At 52.3% G+C, this 21,242-nt stretch overlaps 1 protein-coding gene and 1 long non-coding RNA gene across 5 annotated transcripts in view; one reads left to right on the top strand and one right to left on the bottom strand.

Moving 5' to 3' along the window:
• EPHB2 (EPH receptor B2) overlaps window positions 1-21,242 on the bottom strand; it is a 176,010-nt gene that overhangs the window by 17,140 nt on the left and 137,628 nt on the right. For all 3 annotated transcript variants that reach the window (XM_032495410.1, XM_032495408.1, XM_032495409.1), the window contains exon 6: window positions 4,667-4,791. In XM_032495410.1, the coding sequence (XP_032351301.1) occupies window positions 4,667-4,791 (125 nt within the window). The remainder of the gene's footprint in view (window positions 1-4,666; window positions 4,792-21,242) is intronic.
• LOC116668290 lies at window positions 1,724-21,173 on the top strand. Of its 2 annotated transcripts, XR_004325408.1 has the most exons (4): window positions 1,724-3,189; window positions 14,176-14,575; window positions 14,673-16,229; window positions 20,924-21,173. It is a non-coding gene; the product is annotated as an uncharacterized LOC116668290 (long non-coding RNA). The 2 variants fall into 2 exon arrangements; XR_004325407.1 differs by lacking the exon at window positions 1,724-3,189 and having other exon boundaries at window positions 12,067-14,575.

Below are 21,242 nucleotides of genomic sequence, written 5' to 3'. Positions count from 1 at the left end.
TGGAAGTCATTTCAAATGCTAATTCTTCCACTCACTTGCACTGTGTCCTTGGGAAAGACCTTTCACTTCCTGAGCCCCTGTTTTCTATTCTGGAAAATGGAACAACAAATGCCAACCTCTCTGGGTTATTTTGAAGATAAAATTTGATCAGGTAGTGCCAGGCACATTGAAGATGCTCTCGTGCCGTCAATTCCCTTCCCTTCAGTATCTGAATAAGGATTAAGCACCAATGGACTATGGAAAGAAATTTAGTATGAAATCCGCTAGCCCTTAGTTTGAGTCCTTACCCACGGGACCAATGAGGCACTGGGTCTATTTCTTAAGCCCTTTCAGCCTCAGTGTTCTCATCTCTAAAGTAGGGTAACACCACTATATACCACACAGGGTGATTGTGGAGATTTAATAGGAAAAAATGGGCAAAGCTTTTGGCATAGCCTCCAGCACATATAAAGACTTAGTAAACGTTGGCTCTCACCATCCCTGCTATCATCACACTGTGATAGAGTAAACCTTCACCAACGTTCATTAAATAAATGAATACAGGAAAAAGTGAATGAACGAGTAAACAAACCTTTTCACGTAGATACTGCTCCACGGACACTGGGCAACAACCTGAACGCAGCCTGGACTTTCACAGTCCACCCTATCCTCCCCCAACCTTTGCTTCCTCTGCCTGGCATATCCTTCCCTGTTACTTCTGCCAAGGAGAAGTTTGTTGAATAAACACATAAATCAACATGGCCTACGAGGGCCCATGGCCATAGGTGGCCTCACAAGTGACTCTTCTTGAGCTCTTGGGGAGCCAAAGGGAGCATGAACCTGTGTGCTTCGGGGCAGCTGCCAAAGGAGGCCACCTCCCCTGGGATGCCAGACCCAGTGGAAGCAGCCAGCCCTGGTCTGGCTAACCACTCATCAGCACCATCCAGAAGTCTTCCAGCAAAGTGGTTGTCAGCTGTGGGGCTCTGGGCAGGCTGGGAAATCCCAGTGGAGCTGGGGGAAGGCCAAATGGAGAGCCCACCTCAAAAGAGCCCTTTCTAAAGAAGGAAAGTTAGAGTGGGAAGGATGGTGGGAGTGGGACCCACGTGGGGCTGCAGGGCTCAGTTTCTGACTTCTCTACCTGGGAGGATCTGGAGCATTCGTTAAAGAAATCAGTTGCAGGCACCAGGAGGAGTCCGTTTTTAGGTAAGAGCCAGCTATGGATTATCAGAAGTCAATCTCACCACTAGCATCCTGGCTGACCCTCCCCAGTGGAGGGGCTGACTCAGGAAGGTAGACATGGTGGCTGGGATGTCACAGCCTCACCTGAGAGCTCAGGGGCAGAACCCACTCCTATTCTCCCTTGCCCCTCTCCTGGTGCTTCCTCCGACACTTTGATCAACTCTTTTTTTCTTGCTCTCCTTAAATCTTGCCATTCTCCTCGATTCTGTGCTTCCACTTCTGTTTTTCCTCTGCACACTCTCCTGTCCGTTCTTGGCTACACCTCCCTAGCCCTGGCAAGCACAGCACCTATACCTGCAAATCACAAGCCCACATCTGCCCCCAGGAAAAGGCATCCCCACCTACTGGGAGTCATCCTTCACACTTCCCTGGTCCCCTAAGTTCCAAAATATTGTCTGAATTTGTCAGCTTCTCACCATCTCTGCTGCCAGCCACCCAACTCCATGCTCCCATCACTTCTCATTGGTGTCCCATGAGAGCCCTGTGCTGGTCTACTGGTGTTTCCAGGACCTCCTTGTAGTCTGTTCTCCATGTGCATAGCAAGCTACAGGAATCTTTTATCTTAGTCAGATCATATCATTCTAGAACCTTCTGATGGCTTCCTGTCATACTTGGTCAATTGAATCCAGACTCCAAAGGGCCGGAAGGCTCACACCCCAACCCTGCCTCCCTCCCTAAGCTCCTCCCCTGCAGATCTCTCCCTTGTTCATGTGGCTCCTGCCACACTTGGCTTCTTTGTTCTCTGAATGCAGCCAGCACATTCCTGCCCCAGGGCCTTTGCGCATGCTGTTCTTGCCGCCTGGAATGACCCTGCTCTCAACACTTGTCTGTCTGATAAACTCCTAACATCTTTTCTGATAAACTCCTAACATCTTTTCAAGGCTTGGCTCAAATGTCACCTAAATAAAGATTTCCTCTCACCCAAGCCAGGATTATGGGCACCTCCTTGCTGCCCCCATGAAAACTTTGCTGGTCCTTTTGTGGCTTGTATCATATCTTGTCTAATGGCTGTGTCTAAACCTGTCTTTTACCCCTGCACTGTGAAGTCCCTGAGGCCTCCAGGCATGACTGGTTACTCTGGGTATTCCTGGCACCCAGCTCAGGGCCCAGCCCAAAGCTGGTGACAATGTGAAATGAAGCAATGTCCATCTCCCCCTTGGCAGAGCCTAACTGCCTCGTTCTGCACCCAGGCCCTGGGAGGAGGGGCTGACTGAAGTAAGGCCATGTCTTATCACAGCCATACCTCAGGTCTGCCTCCCTCTCGTGCCTAATGTTGTCCAGCAGAGCCTGATCTGGTCCACCTCTTTACAGTCATCTGGAAGAAACCTGCGAGGCAGGAGGGCCAGGTGAATAATAAGAGTACAGCTCCCAGTCCTTGCTCTGCCACTTAGCAGCTGGGTGTTTTTGGATAAGTTACACAACTTCTCTGTGCCTTAGTTTCCTCTCCTGTCCAATGGGATAAACAGCACTGCTGAATGAGATCATGGAGGTAGTGAGTGCTCAAGGGACGTGAGCAGGTGGCAACTGCGGCTGCTGCAAGGCCTGGTGGTTCTGCCACCCCTGGCAGGGGCCTAGGGATGCCCGAGCAGTGGCAGAAAGTAGGGCAGAACTGCCTCCCAGTTCTCACCTCTGTCAGCCTCCCCAGCCCCTCCCGTCTCGGTAGGAAATGGGTCGTAGGCAGGACCCGCACAGGGATTTCTCATTTCCGCTTCTGTCTTTGGGGACAAACACTTTCAGTTTCATTTAATCATAAAGCTTCTTAATTAGGTTTTTTTTTTTTTTTTAAATTCTGAGCTGCTAAGCTGCCCCTGCCGGAGGGAGTGGAAATGCTGGCTCCTGCAAGGCCTGGGTCTTCCTGAGCCTGGGAGGAGCTGGTCCGGCTACCCCGGATGCCCAGTTCCCCCAAGACTCTCCAGGGCCCTGCGAGGGCCGTGCAACGACACCTCCAGCCAGGATGTGGACACAGCCGAGGTAAGGCGAGGTCTCCACCTTCCATCAAGGCCATGGGCAGGGATCACTCACTTACTCATTCAGCCAGCATTATCAAGTGTCTCCTTGGGGCCAGGCCCAGGGCGCTGGGAGAAGGTGGTGAACAGGACAGATGTGGTCCCCGGCCTCTCGGAGGTCCCCTGCACTCCTTGGAGGAGGGGATGAGCGAGGAAACAATCACAAAGTAGCTGGGTGAGGCTGGATAGGTGTAGAGGAACCTCTGAGACTCACTGGACAACCCAGCAGTTACTAGAGTGGAAGGGCTGGACGGGGCGTCAGAAGGTGGGGCTCCAGCAGGGCTGCCGGGAACTGCCTCCACCTGTTCTTCTCAGTCATTAAGCAGAGGCTTTCCATCCATCGCTGGTTCCCAGCAGGCTTACCCTCAACCAACCACTTCCGACAGTCATTTACACCTTAGTCTAAATGGGAGCCCAGTGATGCCTTTCCCAAAGACCCTTGCAGTCTCTGTGGCTATTTGGTGCCTCAGGGAGCAGGTGAAAAAACAGGCATCTGTCAAAAGAGAGTTTCCTGGACCTTTGATATTCAGCTGCTCTGTCCACCCCCAGCCTCTGTACTGTGCAGGTCCTCACATTAAGATGTGCTGAGCTCCCCTGGCCTTATGTCAGGTAGCCCTTGCCCAGCGAGAAGCAGGCAGGGCAGAGGAGGCAGGAAGGGGCAGCACACTCACCTCTGCTGAGGCCCAGGCAGTGCTGGGCACTCTACCTGCCTCCCTTCCTTGACCTGCACAGCCCCCAAGTGAGAGAGGTGGTTTCATCTGTACTTGACACAGGAGGAAACTGAGGCTCAGAGAGAGAAAGATGCCCACCCAGGGTCACACTGCTGGTTATGAATGGAGCTGGGGTTTGAACCTGCAGCTTCTCATTCCTCGTCCAGTGCCCCTTCTGTTACACCAGTGGCTTCCAACTCTGGATCCCCGAAGGGAGTAATAAAGGTCTGACTTAAATTTCAAGGAGAAATCACTCCCTCCCCATACAAAGGGCACTCGCACAAATGAAAATGAGTGTTTTAGCTGGAATCAAAGCAACCTGGGGAGGGAGCTCCACTCTCTCACCTGCGCAGAAGCACTCTTGAGCAGTTTCAAATCTCTGCTTCCCAATGGGTAAATGACTGATTATTAGTTAATAAATGCAGCTTTTGGGAAAACCAGTTCTTTCATAACATCAGGCCCATTGAAGTCAAGATGAAAGGTGACTTGGTGGGGAAGGGATGTGACCACTGCCTGTTACTGGGACTGTGGCCTGACTCCCTTGACCAGAAAAGCAAGACTCAGAGAGGTCAAGGAGCCCTCCTGAAGTCTCACAGCTGGGGAGCTGAGGCCAGTGATCTTTCTGCTTCACCCGGGTGCCTTGTCTTGCGGGACAGTGCAACCGCAGGCCCCAGCCTGAGAGACAGCCCCTCGGGGAGTAGGGGGTGGGGGAGCACCTGGGAGCACAGGTACCTTCTCATAGTACTGCAGCTCATAATCCAGGATGACGCCATTGGGCTGGTCGGGCTGGGACCACGACAGGGTGATGCTGTCCACGGTGCGGCTCACCTGGTGCATGATGGACACGGCAGATGGAGCTGGAAGAGAGGTCAGAAGTCAGGGCTCAGGGGTGGGCATGAGAGGGTGCAGCTTCTGGCCCAGCCTCAGAGGTGCCCAGACAGAGAGCTGTGGGACCAGAGAGGGGAAGGCATCTGGCCTAGGCCACACAGCTGGCCTGGGAGCCAGCAGGGTGCAGAGGGACCCAGGCAGGGCCACAGGCACTGCTCTCATGGGGCACCTTCAGATGAAACACAGACAACTTTGGCCATCCCTGGGGAGACTCGGCCACCTCAAGTCAAGACAGATGCACTGGGCCCTTTCTCTGTTCTGGCCCCGAGTGAGCTGGATGAAATGTCGTTCATTCTCTCTTAGAGCTTACAGTCTACTGGCCCAGGGGACATACAGACCCTAGACAGGATGATGGAGCTCTGGGACAGGGAAGCAGAGAAAGTGAGAGATTCCTTCATTCCTTCCACAAATTTGTTTTGAGTGACTCCTATATGCAGGGATAAAGCAATGAATGAAACTGACCACCAAAAATATATAAAAATAAATCCATAGCTACCATGGAAAAGTCTGGTGGTTCCTTAAAAAGTTAAACATGGAATCACCATATGACTCAGCAATTCCACACCTAGTCATATGCCCCTAAAAAGTGAAAACGGACTCAGGCAAGTATTTGTACACAAAGGTTTATAGCAGTACTATTCCCAGCAGCCAACGGGTGAAAATAACCCAAACGCCTATCAGCAGATGAACAGATAAACAACCTGTAGTGTGCACACACAACAATATTATTTAGGCATTAAAAAGAGATAAGTACTGACCTGTGCTACAATGAGGGTAAACCTCAAATATATGCCGAGTGAAAGGCAGATGCAGATTGTATACGGTCACATATTGCATGGTTCCATTTATACGAAATATTCAGAACAGGTGAGTTGATAGTCAGGAGATGGGTGGTTGCCAGGGGCTGAGGGAGTGGGCACAGGGAATGCTGGGAATGGGGTTTTCTTCTGGGAAGATGTAGATGTTTTGGCACTGGATAGGAGTGGCAATTGCCTAACACTGTGAATGTACTAAGTGCCACTGAACTGTACGGGCTAAAATGGTTAATTGTATGTTAAGGGACTTTCACCCATCGCTCCCCCCAGCTGCGAGTGTCCTCATGGAGTGTGGTTAGATGATGGAGGTAAGGGGTCAGGGGAGGCTGTGTATAGTGCTAGAAAGATCCTTAGAAATAATTTAGTCCTATTACTTCATTTTGCAGATGTGGAAACTGAGGTCCAGAGAGGGTTGTCAGCTGCCCAAAGTCACAGTGAGTTCAAGCTGGCATCCCATTCCTTGATTCCTTATGTCACAGCGATTCCTTATGCCACATTTCCTGCCTCTGTTTTTTGCCTTCTTCTCAAATGGAACAAACCTGCACAAAGCACCTACTATGCATTGGCCATGGCCCTGGGCCCTTCACACGTGTGTCCTGAGCTGTTGGTGAGGGGCCCGTATTAGCCCCACTGACAGGTGAAGCCACCGAAGCTCAGAAGAGCATAGGGTTTCCTGGGATCACATAGCCCATCAGTGGGAGAGCCAGGGCTTGAACCTAGGTCTGCCGTCTCCAGAGCAGGGTTTGTCCGTGAGTCCTGACCTGGTCCCTCCCTGTGGTGTGACTGGGGCGGAGTCCCCTCGCCTCTCTGGGCCTGAGGTTTTCATGGTCTCAGGACGGGCTGAAGACTCACCAGGGTGAGCGGAGCACCTCCTGCAGTCTCTCCTGGCTCTTGGGCAGGTTCACGACAAGTGGATGCCCTGTCTTGACCATCACAGGAGTGCCGGAAGGAAGCTGAGACTGACCCTTCTCCTATCCAAATTCTGTTTTGCAGGGGATCTGATCATACTGACATGAGTGTGGACCAGGGACTGGTAGCAGCTCCTGGAGGATTAGATCTTGGAGATGCTTCACCTGTTTCCTGCTCTCTGTCCCTTTGTCCCCAAGGTGGAGGGAGAAGTCTGTTGGTCAGAAAACCCAGGCTCTGCTCTCTGTCCTGCTGCTAACTGGCTGGGTGGCCTTGCGCAAATGCCCCCCTCTCTAGACCTGGTTCCTCTTCTGTACCACAGGCCCAGCTGAAAGATCCCTGAGGTCTTGCAGCTCAGATGCTCCCTGCCTGTCCTTCCAGATAGCCCTTGGCCTGGAATTGGATTAGCCTAGCGGCCAGTGTGGGCCTGAGCAGGTCTGGGATTCCCTCCAGCACCCCCAAGAAGCTGTGGAGAATTGGCCCAAGGCATCCTAGATGGGGTGGCACTACCCAAAAGCAAGACTTGGACCCTGGTCCAAGTGTCCCTGAAGTGCCTCTGTTCTTTCTGCCCCCCACAGGAGGGTCGCCTGGCCCTCAGGTGGCTCCTTGCCCTGCCAGGTGCAGTGAGCCTCTTGGGAAGACCAGGGACCCAGCTCCCTGCAGTTTCCTCCTTGGTCAGACAAGGAGACTCTTTCTTCCTTGTTCCCTCCCAGGGCATCAAGAAGACGCAATCCAAAGGAGGGGCCCCAGTAACCACTGCTTACTGAGCATCTACTAATGCTGGGCTATGCCCTCAACATACATGAGCGCATTGAGTCCTCACAACAACCTGTGAAGCAGACTTCCTTCAGCCCACTTTGCAGATGGGGAGACTGAGAATCACAGTAAAGTGACTTACCTGAAGCTATACCAACAGTAAGCTGTAGGACAAAGCAACATACCCTCAGGGTCCACGAAGTCACTGGAAGGGCTTTCAGGGCTGTGTGCACGTGTATGATATAACGATAAAGCCACAAACCTAACCCTTACTGAGCCTTTTGCAGCCTGACTACACCTCTTATCACAGGTGTAACACACTTCTCACAACTGCCCCATGAGCTGGGGGCTATTAACACCCCCAGTTTATAGATGGGGAAACAGGCTTGGAGCTGTTCAGTGACGTGCTCAAGGGTCATGCAGCACGGTGGTGGAGGGCTAGGACTTGAACTTGGTGGCTCAGGCCCTTCACCGGCGGCAGTCCTGGTTACTGTGAGGTCAGCCTGGTTGTAGGTACCTGCTCACCAGAAATTAACAAAGAAATTGCTAGAATCCCGTGGAGGGGTGGTTAGAGCTCTCTGTGTCACCGTTTCCTAGCTGCAGTTTGCAGAAGATAAAACAGGCTCAGAGAGGCAAGGTGACTTCCCCAAGGTCACACAGCTAGTGAGGAGCTGGGCCTGGAGCTGAGTTATCCTGCCCCTGCTCTGCTCCCTGCTGGCCCTCAGAGCCATTCCTATTGCCTGTCCCCTCACTCTCTGACCCCGTCTCCTGCTTCAGCTCCATCTCTCCCCTCTGCAGCCACCTTTGTGTGGAGAAGTGTTCTGTTCTCCTGGATGGCTGGCAGCCCTGGCTCCTCTGTGAGGCTGGGGCTGTCTGTCCCTCTCTCTAGCCTAGTGCAGTTTGCTTCCCACTAAAAACAACAAAAATAAATCCCTTCTGGAGTTTCACAGACCTGGGCCAATCTGGGGGATCCTGGCTGGGAGCTTACCCTTACTGCTGGCCCTGGAAACACCCCTAGACCTCCCCCAAGCTTTTCAGTCCCTCTGAGATAACCCATTGGGCAGTGAGCACTCAGTGTGTGCGCGCATGTGCGCGCGCGCACATATACGCATGTGCTCTGAGAAATCAGTGAGAATGCTTCAAACTCAGCCACCAAAGACTTGGGGAGGGATACCTCCTGCCCCCGCCTCCAAGGGTCTGAAGATAATTTTGGTGTGAGGGGCTGGTTGAGGTCATCTCCGGCGCTCCTTGGAATGATGGGATCCCTCACCAAGGTGGGAGGGGTTTGTATGTGGCGTGGGCCATGCTGCCACTGCATGTCTGTGGAGCACTGGACACACACTGAGCCCTTAGGGATGGGTGAGGAGTATTCTCATTAAGCCAACACTACATGCAGTTACCTAGCGCTTCCTGCTTAGACTGGAGAACGTTCAGCTGAGGAAATCCCAGTCCAACCCTCAGAAGGGCAGTCTAGGTTAGAGCTGGGAGCCCAGAGGTGGAGTCAGGTAAACCTGCATGCAGCATCCCCCTCCTCCACTCCTTAATATTGTGACCTTGAGCAAGTTCTCTTAACCTCTTTGAAACTCAGTTTGCACACCTGTCCAATGGGGAATCTTACCTGGCAAGGATGCGGGGAGGATGAAAGGAGAAATGCATGTAATGGTTTGAGTGTGATGCCTGGCGCCTTAGGAGGGAGATAGTATTAGGACTATTCCAAGAAAGTAGAATGCTACCTGGGGCTGGGGTTTGGGGGAAATGGGGGGATGTTGGTCAAAGGGTACTGACTCCCAGCTCTAAGATGAATAAGTTCTGGGGACCTATGTACAGCAGGGTGACTGTAATTCACAATACTGTGTTATATACTTGATAGTTAAGAGAGTAGATCTTAAATGTTATCAACACACTCACACAAAGGTAATTATGTGAGATATTAACTAACCTTACTGTGGCAATCATTTTGCAATATACATGTGTATCAAAACATCACACTGTACTCATTAAACCTGCGTATACTCTATGTCAGTCAATAATACCTCAAGCTGGAAAAAATTTCAATTCAGAGTTACTATGATGCTGGCACGATGCTGGGTGCTGTGGCTCAAGAGAGGAATCTCGCAGGGTCTCTGCCTTCCATAAGGGCACAGTTTAATGGGAGAAGGCATATTTGTTTCAACCCAGTGAGTGCCTACTCCAGGCTGGGCACCGTGCCAAGCACTGGAGAAGCCATGAGACTTGGACTTGGTGTGGGGCTCCTGGATCCAAGCCCCTTTTCTGGGACTCAGACAAGATAATCCAGTCCCGGGCAGGGGTGAAGCTGTTCCCTCCACATCTCTCCCTGCAATTTCACCTCCCCAAAATGGAAGAAAGAGGTAGAATGTGTCTCTATAGATTACTGCACTTTTTCAGCTTGAGGGGAAGTAAGACGATAACCAGGAGACTCTGTTAAAACTCGCATTGCTGGGCACCTCCCCTGCCCCCAGAGATTCTGATTCAGCTGGCCTGGGATGGGGCCTGAGAATCTACGGTTCTAACAAGCTCCCAGGTGATGCTGATGCTGCCGGCTTGTGGACCACATTCTGAGGAGTGGTGGATTCAACCAGAGAAGGGAATTAACTTGTCCAAGGTCACACAGCAGGTAGAAGTGGGCCGAGGACAACAGCCTCAATCAGCAGAGGTCCAGTTTGCAATCTTTTCCACCTACCACACTGCTTCTCACAGCCTGGCTTCTGCCGGAGACTGTCCCTCTCATCTGCCCAGGCTAAACTATTCCCCCGGGGCCCATGGGCTTAGAGAGTCTTGACGCATTAGTACAAATAGTTTCAGGAGAGGCACAGGGATGAGAATGAGGCAGGTGTGGACCAGACCTCCACGCCTGGGAGTTGCTTTGTCCGGAAAGCATTGGGGAGTCACAGAAGGACTGCAGTAGGGGTGGCAACTGCACCTCAACTAAAACACAAGCTTGTCATCTGCACACCCCCTGGATGCCTCGTGATGCTTAAGAAAAAGAAAGTAGGAGGGCCCCCACAGCTAACACTTAACACTTCTACACCAGGCACCTTTCCAAATGCTTTACATCAAGTAACTCATTTAATATTCATAGCAACCATATGAGGCTGGTATCATTATCATACCCATTTTATAGATGAGGAAACGGAGGCACTGAGGTATGAGGTAACTTGCCCAAAGTCACATAGTTAGCAGGCAGTGGAGCAGGGATTTGAACCCAGGCCCACCCAGTTCCAACATATCCTTTCCTTCCATTGGCGGCGGCTGACACAGACTGACCACAGAGGTCTGGAAACCAGTGGGCCTCAGAGGGCCTCTGAGGACAGCCTGGTCTGGCTCCCATCTCATGGTGCAAAGCTAACTCCACCCGGCTCTGGCTGACTTACCTCACCCACCACCCACCCAGCAGCCCCGGCTCTGGGCGCTCAGCTGTTGGCGGAGGCAGGTCCCCCACGGCCATGGGGGTCTGGGCTTGGCGGGCTTAGCTGGCAAGCTTGGGTTACAGGCAGCTAACCCCGGCTCTGATCCCATAAGCCCCCTAACCCTGGGTGTGGCAAGGAGGAGGCATTTGCTGGGAAGATGATCAAGGCAGGCCAGGGAGGGCCAAGCAGGGCTGGCCTTTCTCCTGGAATCTGGGGGGATTAACGGTGGAGAAAAAGGAACAGCTGGATATTCTCCCGTCCCTCCTGCTGCCTGCTGCCCACCCTGAGGTGTCAGGTTTCCCTGTAAGTTGGTCTTCAGGGAATTCTGGAATTTTCAATTACCAGCCGGGCACACGGCAGGGGGATGGGGTCAGCGGTGCCCTGTGACCCCTGCAAGGAGATGGAGCCCCAGGGAGCCAGCACAAAAGAGGCTTGTGGCCGGGAGGGGAAGGGGGGAGGCCCTGGTCAGGCAGGGCCTGCTCGTCTGGAGCAGGTGGCCGGGGGCCCTGCTGCCCCCAGCGAGCCCTGGGGGAGCTTCCAGTCTCTTGGTCAGCTGAGGCTTGGGGAATTAGCCTTCCCTCTGTGTGCTCGCTCCTCCTTAGCATGAAGGGCTGATGGAGGCTGTCTCTAAGGGACTCCTGGGGCTAGGATCCTTCGACAGGCAGGAAGTCAGGAGGCCTGTGAGCCTGGCTACTGCTACAGCGTGTGGGTTTGGGTCTCACTCAGCTTCGCCTCCCCAGCCCTGAGCTCTCAGGGAGACCCACACTTGGCCTTTACCCTTTCACCAGTCAGAAGACCCCGTGAGCTTAGAGGGAGTGGGGAGGAGTTGCTGGCACCCCACCCCAGGCCCCAGACTCTCAGACCCTGCTGCCTCTCTGACATCTGCACTCCCACTGGCTTCCCACTGCACCAGGAGCAAGATGCAGGGGCTCCACGTGGCCTGCAAGACCTGCAAGGCCCACCGGCCACCCCCCTCCACTCGCCCTCTGGATCCCATGCGCCACCCACACTGGCTGCCTCTCCATTCCCAACCACGCTGAGGTCATTCCTTTCTTGGGGTCTTGGCCCCACAGTGTTTCTGCCTGGAAACCAGTTCCCCCAAATCTCCCGTGGCCAGCATCTCCTCTTCATTCAGGTCTCAGCTAAACCATCACCTTCTCAGAGAGGCCCTCCCTGACCCCTACCCCTGCTCCAGTCACTCACCACCCCACACTTTCTTTCTTTTCTTTATAGTGCTAACTAACACTGTCTTATCTGCAGGCAGGGACCTTGTGTCTCTTATTCAGTCTATTCCTAGTGCCTGGAACAGTGTGTGGTTCAGAGTAGGTGCTTGGTTGATATTTAGTGGAGGAAGGAAGGAAAGAAGGGAGGGAGGGAGGAAGGAAAGACGGATGGATGGAAGGACGGACTCTCATTTTCTAGCCCTTTCAGGAAACTGGCTGAGTCCACTGACGCTGGGCGGGACCCTGGAGCATGGCCCCAGGCAGCAGCGAGGAGAAGGCAGCCTGGCTTGTACGATAGTCACTAACAATTCACTCTTCCTCAGACCCCGTGCCCACCTGTGATCTGACCTGCTGCTGTGACATGGGGCCTCTTGCTGACCAGCCGGCCAGCAGTACCATAATTGCTCACATTCTCCAGGGTCTGTAGTAGGAACACCTTACCCGTGAGAGGACTCTTAGAATTTCCAGCTGATAATGGGATAGCTGTTCTGAGTGTTCCATCTCTTAAACCTGTAGCAAGGCACTTAACCCCTGATGATTCAGCTGCAATTCTGGGTGACCTGATGATAACTTCTCACAACAGAATTTCCACAAATAAAACTCTTCCAGAAAATGGGCCTTTGTTTCTTTCTGATTGGACCAAAGCTCTTAGAGAGTGGTGTGGGACAGAAAAAAGGAAAAGCTGAGACATGGTGCCAGGGTAGCACTTTGCCTCATAGAACCTAGGTGTTCTGTGGCCAAGAGTTCTAGACTCTTGCTTGTGGACGGCACATTCTTTTATTCAAGGGTCTGAGAAGTCCTGCAGGGGAGAGGCCCAGTTAACCTGGTTTAACCTGGCAGTCTCAGTCTCATTTGGCCTCAAAGCCCTTTTTTTATACAATGGTTATTGTCTTTTGAAACTAGCAATCTGAAGAACACATTTTGGAAGGGGAAAAGAACGAGTCCAGGAAATGCTATTATTTTTGTTTCTTGAACCTGAGGAAAACAGCTCTTTGGGGTGGCAACTGGCTGTTCACCTGCTTATTCACTCTTCCCTTGATTCAGATTTAGCTGCACCTTCTGGGCACCACACAATCAGAGTAGGGGCTAACTACCTCTGTTTTACAGATGAGGAAAGGGAGAGTCAGATCAAGTGTCTTGTCCAGGGTGCCTTAGTTCATAAGCAGCAGGGCTGGGATCAGGTCCCCGGCCTGCCTGACTCAAAAGCTCAGGTTGGTTTTTCTCTCGCTGGTTGCCTGGCCCTATCCACAAGTGGGAATTGAGCAGACTGAGGCCAGGCGCTGGGCTTCATGCTGCAGGAACATCCAGTGGCCCACCTCCTAGTAGGCCGCTGGACCACCCTTATCTCATCTGAGGCTGCCCAGCAGGAGCTAGTCCCACCCCAGCATCTGGACTAGCAATGTGGTAAGAGCCTGGGCCTCGAATCAGGTGGCCCAGGGAACCTACCTCACACCTCTGTGGGGACAGTGGCAGGGGTGTTGGGAAGGTTAAATGAAGACCTGCATGTAAAGTATTTAGCACAGGACTTGGCCCAGAGTAAGGGATCAGGGGACATCAGCCAGGTGTAGCTGTCTGGGCCACCCAGACTCTCAGACAGCACTGTGAGTAGCTGAGTCCCCAGCAAAGGATCATGAACAGTGGTGGTGATAGTGGAAGAGGGGAGAAGAGGCAGCATTCTGAGTTCAAATCCCAGCTGTTTTATGACCAGGTGACTGTGACTTCAGGCGAGTTACCCCTCTCTCTGGGCCCAGGTCCCTCCCCTGTTAATGGGTTGTGGCAGACAGTACTTACTGCCTACCAAATATCCATTCTTTGTTTCTCAAATTGACAGAAATCCTGGATCTTAGCTGGGTACATTGTGCCCAAATAAAAGACCACATTTTCCCAAACTCTTTGGCAGCTAGAAGTGGCCATGTGACAATATGCTTGCTGATGAGTAAAGGGTGGGACTTCTAGGAAGTTTCCTCTAAAGGGAGGGGCCCTACTCTTGTCACTGTCCTTCTTCCATCCTGTTGCCTGGGCCATGAATGTGATAGCTGGAACTCTTGCAGCTATTTTGATCCATAGGAACAAGAAGTATGCTGCGGAGCCTGGCTCCCTAATGAGTCCATGGAGTTGCTCTAACTCTTATCTTCCAACATCCTTTACCCATAAGAAAAATAAACCTCCATTTGTCTAAGCCACTGTGTAGACTGGTTGTACTAATTGTCTCTCTGTATCTACAGCCTTTGCCCTGTAACTGGGGTAGTCTCCCTCTGACTCTGGCTCTGGGCTTGGCCATGTGACTTGCACTGGCCAAGGGAATATAAGCAAACATGATATAAGCAGAGGCTTGAAAAAGCCCTCGCATGAATCTGCCGGCTGTCTAGGTGCCCTGTGATTGCCAAGAGAAGAGGCCCAGGCTGACCTGCTGGAGGCCGAGGCACACGGAGCAAAGGGAGCAGAGTTGTTGCCCCAGTTGTCTCTGCCAGGGCCATTCACGACCAGCTGACAGCAGTCAACCCCAAACATGCAACAGAGCCCTGACAAAATCCAAAGAGCTGCTGAGTGACCTGGAGTAGATGGAGCACAAACATACGAATGCTCCCCGCCGAGACCCATCCAGCCAGGAGACTGACGAGCTAGGTAAGTGCTTCTTGCTTTTATGCCACTGCTTTTGTGGTTGATTGTTTAACAGCATTACTGTGGCAGTGGCTACCTGTTACTTTTCCTCCTGTTATAGGCAGCCAAAGCCAATCTTAGCTGATAGTCTAGGCGGGCAGTGCCTCCCCAGCAGGACACTTGGGAGGATCAAAGAGGACGACACGTGCAGAGGGCTCGGCCTGAGGAGGGAAGTGCCCGCTCCCTCTGTCTTCCTTTCCCCAGGCATGGGCCGCGCTGGGGGCTCTCTTGGCCTGTCTCTTTCTGATCCTCTTCGCCCCCAGGGAGAGAAGTAGGTGAGTACATGCTCATGCCAGTGCTAGAGACTGAGCCACTGTGCCCGCTCCACAGGAGGCTGAAAGGATCAGAGGAGAACACGGCTGGCAGAAAGGGCTTTGGGAAGTTGAAAGCCTTTCCATGAGAAAGCCATGCGGAGTGGTGTCACGGACAGAGGCTGTAACACCTGGTGAGGGTGTTGGAGACCAGCTCTGCCAAGGACCTGCTGTACCATCTTGGGCAGCCACTTAGGAATCTCCCTGAGCCTCAGTTTTCCTCTTTATAAAAGGAGGTGTTTGCACGGGATGAATGTGGATGTGCTTTAATCTGACTCTGTGATAGGCAGAATAACAGCCCCCGAAGATGTCCACAGCTAAGCCTGGAATCTGGGAATATGTTATTTTACACGGCAAAAGGGACTTTGCAGACGTGATGAAGGTTACGGCCCTTGAGATGGGGGATTATCCCGGATTATCTAGGAAGACCCAATCTAATCACTTGAGTCCTTAAGAGGAGAATCTCTCCCAGATGAGAGTCAGACCTGAGAGCTGGAGGATGAGGAGGACCTGACGCCCTGTTGCTGCTTTTGAGATTCAGGAGACTTTGTGCAAGGATGAGAGAGAGGCCCCTGGGAGCTAGGGGACCTCCCAGCTGACAGTCAGAAAGGAAACAGAGACCTCATTCCTACAAACACATGGAGCTGAATTCTGCTAACACCTGAATGAGTGAGGAAACAGATCGTCCCTTAGAGCCACCAGCAAGGAACACAGCCCTGCTGACACCTTGGTTTTAGCCTGATGAGATCCAGACTAGACTTCTGACCCATGGAACTGTAAGATAAGAACTCCATGTCATTCTAAGTTGCTAAGTTTGTGGTATTTTGTCGTAGCAGCAGTAGAAGGTTAACACACCTTCTGATTTCATTTTAAGCCGAGCTGCTGAGTATTGTACCAGGTGCTTTGTCCACATTATTAATACCCTGGCAACTATCTTGCAAAACTGGGGTGATGCCCATTTCGAAGGTGAGGACACTGAGGTTCAGAGAAGTGAGGTTTCCTGGACAGCCTGATCCCATAACTTGGAAAGGGGCAGGCTGGATGAGGGCGGAGTTTGTCAAGCCCAGCGCTAATGCCTTTTCTCCCACACAACCCCCTAGGACATGACAACAGGGGATCTTCCTAACTGCTCAGCTAGTAAGGGTGGCCTCAAAGGCTGCGTTCGCTCGGCCAGGCTGTGGTGCAGACGGGCCGGGCGCACAGCCTGCCTCACCCCTGCAGAGGACTTGGCTCCAGCCCATACCGGGCCCTGATCATGCAGTAATGTAATTATTCCGGCTCTGCTGGTGACTGCCTGGTGACTGGGGGTAAGTCATTTAACTCTTGACACCTTGCTTTCCTTACCTGTTAAGACAAGAGAGTAATAGGACCCACCTCACAACGCTGGGAAGATTCAGCATCCAGGGCTCAGAATGGGGTCTGGGACACTTGTCAAACGTGAGCTGCTATTATGATTGCAGTGAATATAGAACGGTCTCTGCTTGCTGAGTGCCTGCCACCCCAGGCAGCCTGTGAGGCACCTTAAGAACATGAGCTCAAAGCCTCACAGCCGTCCCTCAAGGAGTAGGTGGTGGTACCCATGAGGAAGATGCGATCAGTCTCAGGCTAAGTGACGTGTCCGGGGCTACGTGCTGGGGAGCAGCTAGGCTTGATTCAAAGCCAGATTAGTTTGCCTGATTCCAAAGCCCAGACCCTTCTCTCCACCTCTGGGACCAGACAGAGGTGGGGCTCTTCGGGGCTTGCTTGGAGTGAGAGCGTGTCCGCTGCAGCCCTGGAGGGCGGCCAGTAGTACTGGAGGTGGCTCTGAGGACGAACCCCATTTTGCTGAAATGCTACATGCACCTAGGCCTGCATGGCTGCCTCTGACTTGTCATCCGGATCTCAGCTCACACACTGCCTCCTCAGAGAGACTCTCCTCTGATCCTTTGATGCCCACTCCAAGGCTTGCCCTCCCACTCCTGTCCATCTCTATGTTGTCTAGTTTGTTTGTGTCAGGGACCATGGGCTTGGCACAGCCAGACTGAATCCTGCGCCTGCTGCTTCCCAGCTGAGTGAGCCCAGCACGTGCTTGACCTCTCCCAATGCCACTTCCTCATCCTTTAAGCAGGGATATGCAGCCCACCTGGCCTCCTGCCTCCCGGGGCCCCAAGGGGACTTGTGAACATGGGCAGAAAGGCGTTCTGGAATGGCGGAGTGTAGTTCGAAGGCAGCGTGACAGCTTTATGAAGTCAGGAGACAGCTCTGGCCCCAATGAATGCCAAGGGATTGTGAGCAAGGCCCAGTCACTTGCCCAAAAGAAATACTTTTTCCTTTTAAGGCCATGAGCTGGATATTTATATATTGAATTTTAGGGTCTGATTAAAACCGAGCATTGAATGCATCTGTCTGGAAATCAAGTCCCCGGCCTTGTTTTCCAGCCCCATCATACACCTCCACACCCCACCTCACTCCATGCTTCTCTGGACCCTTCAGCAAATGCTCACCAAGCATTCACCCTGGTGCCCTGTCTAGGTGCCAGGAAAACCACACTTAGGGAAAGCAGACCCATTGTGTACTTCCAAGTGGTGATGGTGGGGGAGACAGACGGGAATGAAATGATCGAAGACATGAGGCTTAACATCTCAGCCACAGGGGCTTGAGGGCCATGGTGCTGGGGGCATATGACCAGGTCAGGAAGGTCAGTGAAGATGAGCTAAAGTCAGACGGAAGGGGGAAAGGGGCAAAGCATCCCAAGCAGCAGGAATAGCATGTGCAAAGACCCTGTGGCAGAGGAGTTTGGTGTCAAGGGGAAGAGAAAGGAGAACTCTCCTTCCAGCCTGCCTCTTGCACTTTCCTCTCCTGGGATACCTTCCTCCCTGTACGATTCTATCTCTGCTTGTTAGAAGCCTCTCCATTCTTCAAAGCTAAGCTCAAATGCTTCCTCTTCCAGGAAGCCTTCCATGGCATGCCTTTCTCCCATTTCCCAGGAGGAAATGATTTCTCCTGCCTGTGCTCTCCTTCACCTTGTAGACCCCTCCTTGGGCCCTCATTCAGGCCATCTTGTATATATACTTGGTCCAGGTTTCATCTTCTCAAACGGCATAAATCCTCAATGGCAGGAGCCACGTCTTCTCCAGTGCAGACTTGGAGTCACACGGTCCTGGGTTTAAATCTTAGTTGAGGCCACTTAGTAGCAGGATTTTGCATAAATGACTCCACTTCTCTGGGCCTCTGTTTCCTCATCCCGCAAAGGGGGATAGTGTGGTGAGGATGCATGCGGCTACACAGCCCTCAGCTGGGCTTTTAGCCTCTATGAGAGTGGGGCTTGGAACAAAGAGGAAGGGGAAAGGGCAGTTATGATCCAGAAAGTCTCAAGGCTTTGAGGGCTTACCGGGGCTTGGACTCACTTAGATCTGACTTCCCAATTCTGTCTGAAACACTTGAGCCACTGGTTAAAAATGCTGATTCATAGGGCTTATTCCTAGGGTTCTGATTCAGCAGTCTGGGTTGGGGCCAGTGAACCTATGTTCTGAAAAAGCTCTTACAGAGCTCTGGTGCACAATTTGGTGGAGAAATTGAGGCCCAGAGGGAGGAAGTGAGTTTCTCAAGTGTGATAGATTAGATGGGTAATCTCAGCTCTGCCTCTCTTGTAATGAGATCAGGTACCTACACCCTTTCAAGTAACCCTACAGGGCGTGTTCCAAGCCCTGTGCCACAAGCAATGGCATGGGTTGTGTGGCCTGGCTTAGCTTAGCTGCTTGTGTTCCCACCATTCACCATGAGAGAAATAAGCCTGGGAAGAGGGCCCTGATAGTCCACAGAGAACGAGGAGACATATGGAACAGACCAAATCCAGCCCACATTCTGGAGTCCTGCTGAGCTCAGAGGACCTGGTACAGATTAGCTAAACTCTAGCTGACCCACATACTAGTGAGTGAGAAAATTAATGTTACTACTGTAAAATACCAGGTTTGGGGGGGGTGGTTTTGTTATACAGCATTATTACAACAATAACTGACCAATACACTAAGATCACATAGCAAATGTATTGCAAAGATGGGATTCAGACTCAGGTCCCCTGCTCCTAACCCAGTGCTTGTTTCTCACTGCTTCTGCTTTTCAATCCTGAGGGCTCTTCCTGCACCCTCCTCTCTGGGAGCCCTTGCTTCCACTCTGCCCCATGTCTAGTCTCTGGGAACTTCCAGCTCCAGACAGGAGGGGTCCATCCCAGCAGCCCTTGCTGCTAATCAGCTGAGCCTTGTGGAGTAAGTAGTTCCACCCTCAGGGCTCCCAAATGGATGCAGGGGAGGCCTCCACAGCCAGGGAAAGAACTCCAGGGGCTCTGGGGAATTTCTAGCTTCTCCCAGTTGAAAAGAGTTCCCTCCCCTCCACTCCCATTGGGAGCCTGGGCTTCCCTACCTCCGAGCTTTGTCAAGCTGGAGAGACTCTCAGCCGAGTCTTTATAATCTGTTAGATGTCTTTGCCAGCAACTGCTGGCTTTTGAGGGTTCTCTCAGATTGCCTGCCTTGAGTCAGCTTTATCTGGACCCCAATCTGAGTGGAGGTCAAATGTCCACAGGCCTGTAAGTACTGCTGCACACGCTCATAAATGCACCACCTCAGCCAACCAACACTGTGAACACTCACAAACAAAACTACACCCCTTCTCAGGCACAAACACATGACTGGCAGAGCCACCTTCAGACATGCAAACTCAAGCTCAGACACAGCCCCCTCCACACCCCTCAGATTCAGACACACCCATGCTCACGAATGCATGTACACATAAGAAACCACACAGCCACAGTCATGTGCAGTCGTAAACACATGGTCACCCAGACACATCCAAGGACACATTACACATTCTCACAAATACACACACACACACACGCATCAGACCCACAGTCCATGGTTCCTTGGACGCACCCCAGACTGTGCCCTAGGGGTCTGTTAGACCCAGTCAATTGCTGCCTCTCACCCTGCCTGGTTTTGTGACTCAACTTCTCTGAGCATCCTCTGTGAAATGGGGACACAAATGCCTCCCACTCAAGGAGGCCGGTGGGGTGGCAGTGAGGTCATGCATGAAAGCACCTCTCAGCCAGGCAGGGCTGGCTGCCCCCTCTCCTTTCATGTCCTTGTACATGCCCTTCCTCCTTCTCAGAATTCCCTTTGTTTCTATTGCTCCTTTCAAAATTCTGTCCGTCTTTCAAACTGCAGGTCAAATCCTGCCCCCTCCAGGAAGCCTTCCTGGACCTCCATCTCTGGATGCCCTGAGAGCTTACTGTGTGGGGCCCACTTGGTATCGGAAAGCTACGCTGGGCAGCCCACTCACTTTCTCTCCTGGAGCTCGACCTCCCTTGGCTCTACTTAGACGGGGCCCAGACTGTGCTCACAGCAGGGACTTGGCAAAGGTTGTTGAATGAATAAATGAGGGGCACACTTTCAGTGCCAACCACAGAGTCTTCTGCAGGAACCACAGGAACTATAAGGTCTGTGAAAGTCTCACGTGGCCCTTGGGTGGGGATGAAGCTGGGAAGTGTCTTCTGGGCCTGGCTCTGTGGAGGTCCCAGGTGACCCTGGAGACAGTGGTCTTGGGGGAGAGGTGGGGCCATCAACCTGAAGGCAGTGGACTGAAGAGGGGATGGGGGGAGGTGGTGAGACTACATCATTTGGCAACTTTTTTTGTATTGTAAAGGAAAGCAGGGCAGAAGATGCGAGTGGCCACATGGGGTCACAGAAAGGAGTGTTAAAGTTGGGCCTGGGGAGAAGAGTTTTGCTGGATTTGGACTGGAGTGGGCTGAAGGTTCAAAGAAAGCACCTGTAGAAACTGCTAGAGGTCCACTGAAGTCCGCCTCCCCACCTTCCATTGTGATGGAGGTTTAAGTTAGGCTGGGAAAGGTTACATTTCTCAACGTCCTTTGTGGCTCCAGTGGAATGTGCCCAGAAGTGATGGGCACTGCTTTCATCCACCTTGCTTAAAACACGATTGCTGCCTTGGGTCTTTTGTCTCTCCCCACCTGCAGGCTAGAGCACAGACGGGACTGCTACTCTCAGCTTCGACCACACAGATGAGCATGGAGGCTGGTGAGACAAGACTGAAGGAACCCAGGTCCCTGAACCTCCCAATGGATCAGAGCTACCCTGCTGACTTGGACTGCTCACCCTCGGACTCTTACATGAGAGAGAAACAAACGCATTTCTATGTTCTTTAAGCCACCAAATGCTGGTCCCTTTTGTTATAGCAGCTTCCCTTTCACCTTCAATAAAACATGTTCAACAAACACCAGCAATTATTATAAATGCCACTACAGTGGAGAGGTAGCACTCACTCTCCCAGGTGGC

Source organism: Camelus ferus, chromosome 13, assembly GCF_009834535.1.
Source record: "Camelus ferus isolate YT-003-E chromosome 13, BCGSAC_Cfer_1.0, whole genome shotgun sequence".
Classification (NCBI taxonomy): domain Eukaryota; kingdom Metazoa; phylum Chordata; class Mammalia; order Artiodactyla; family Camelidae; genus Camelus; species Camelus ferus.
This window is presented reverse-complemented; position numbering and strand designations above follow the sequence as displayed.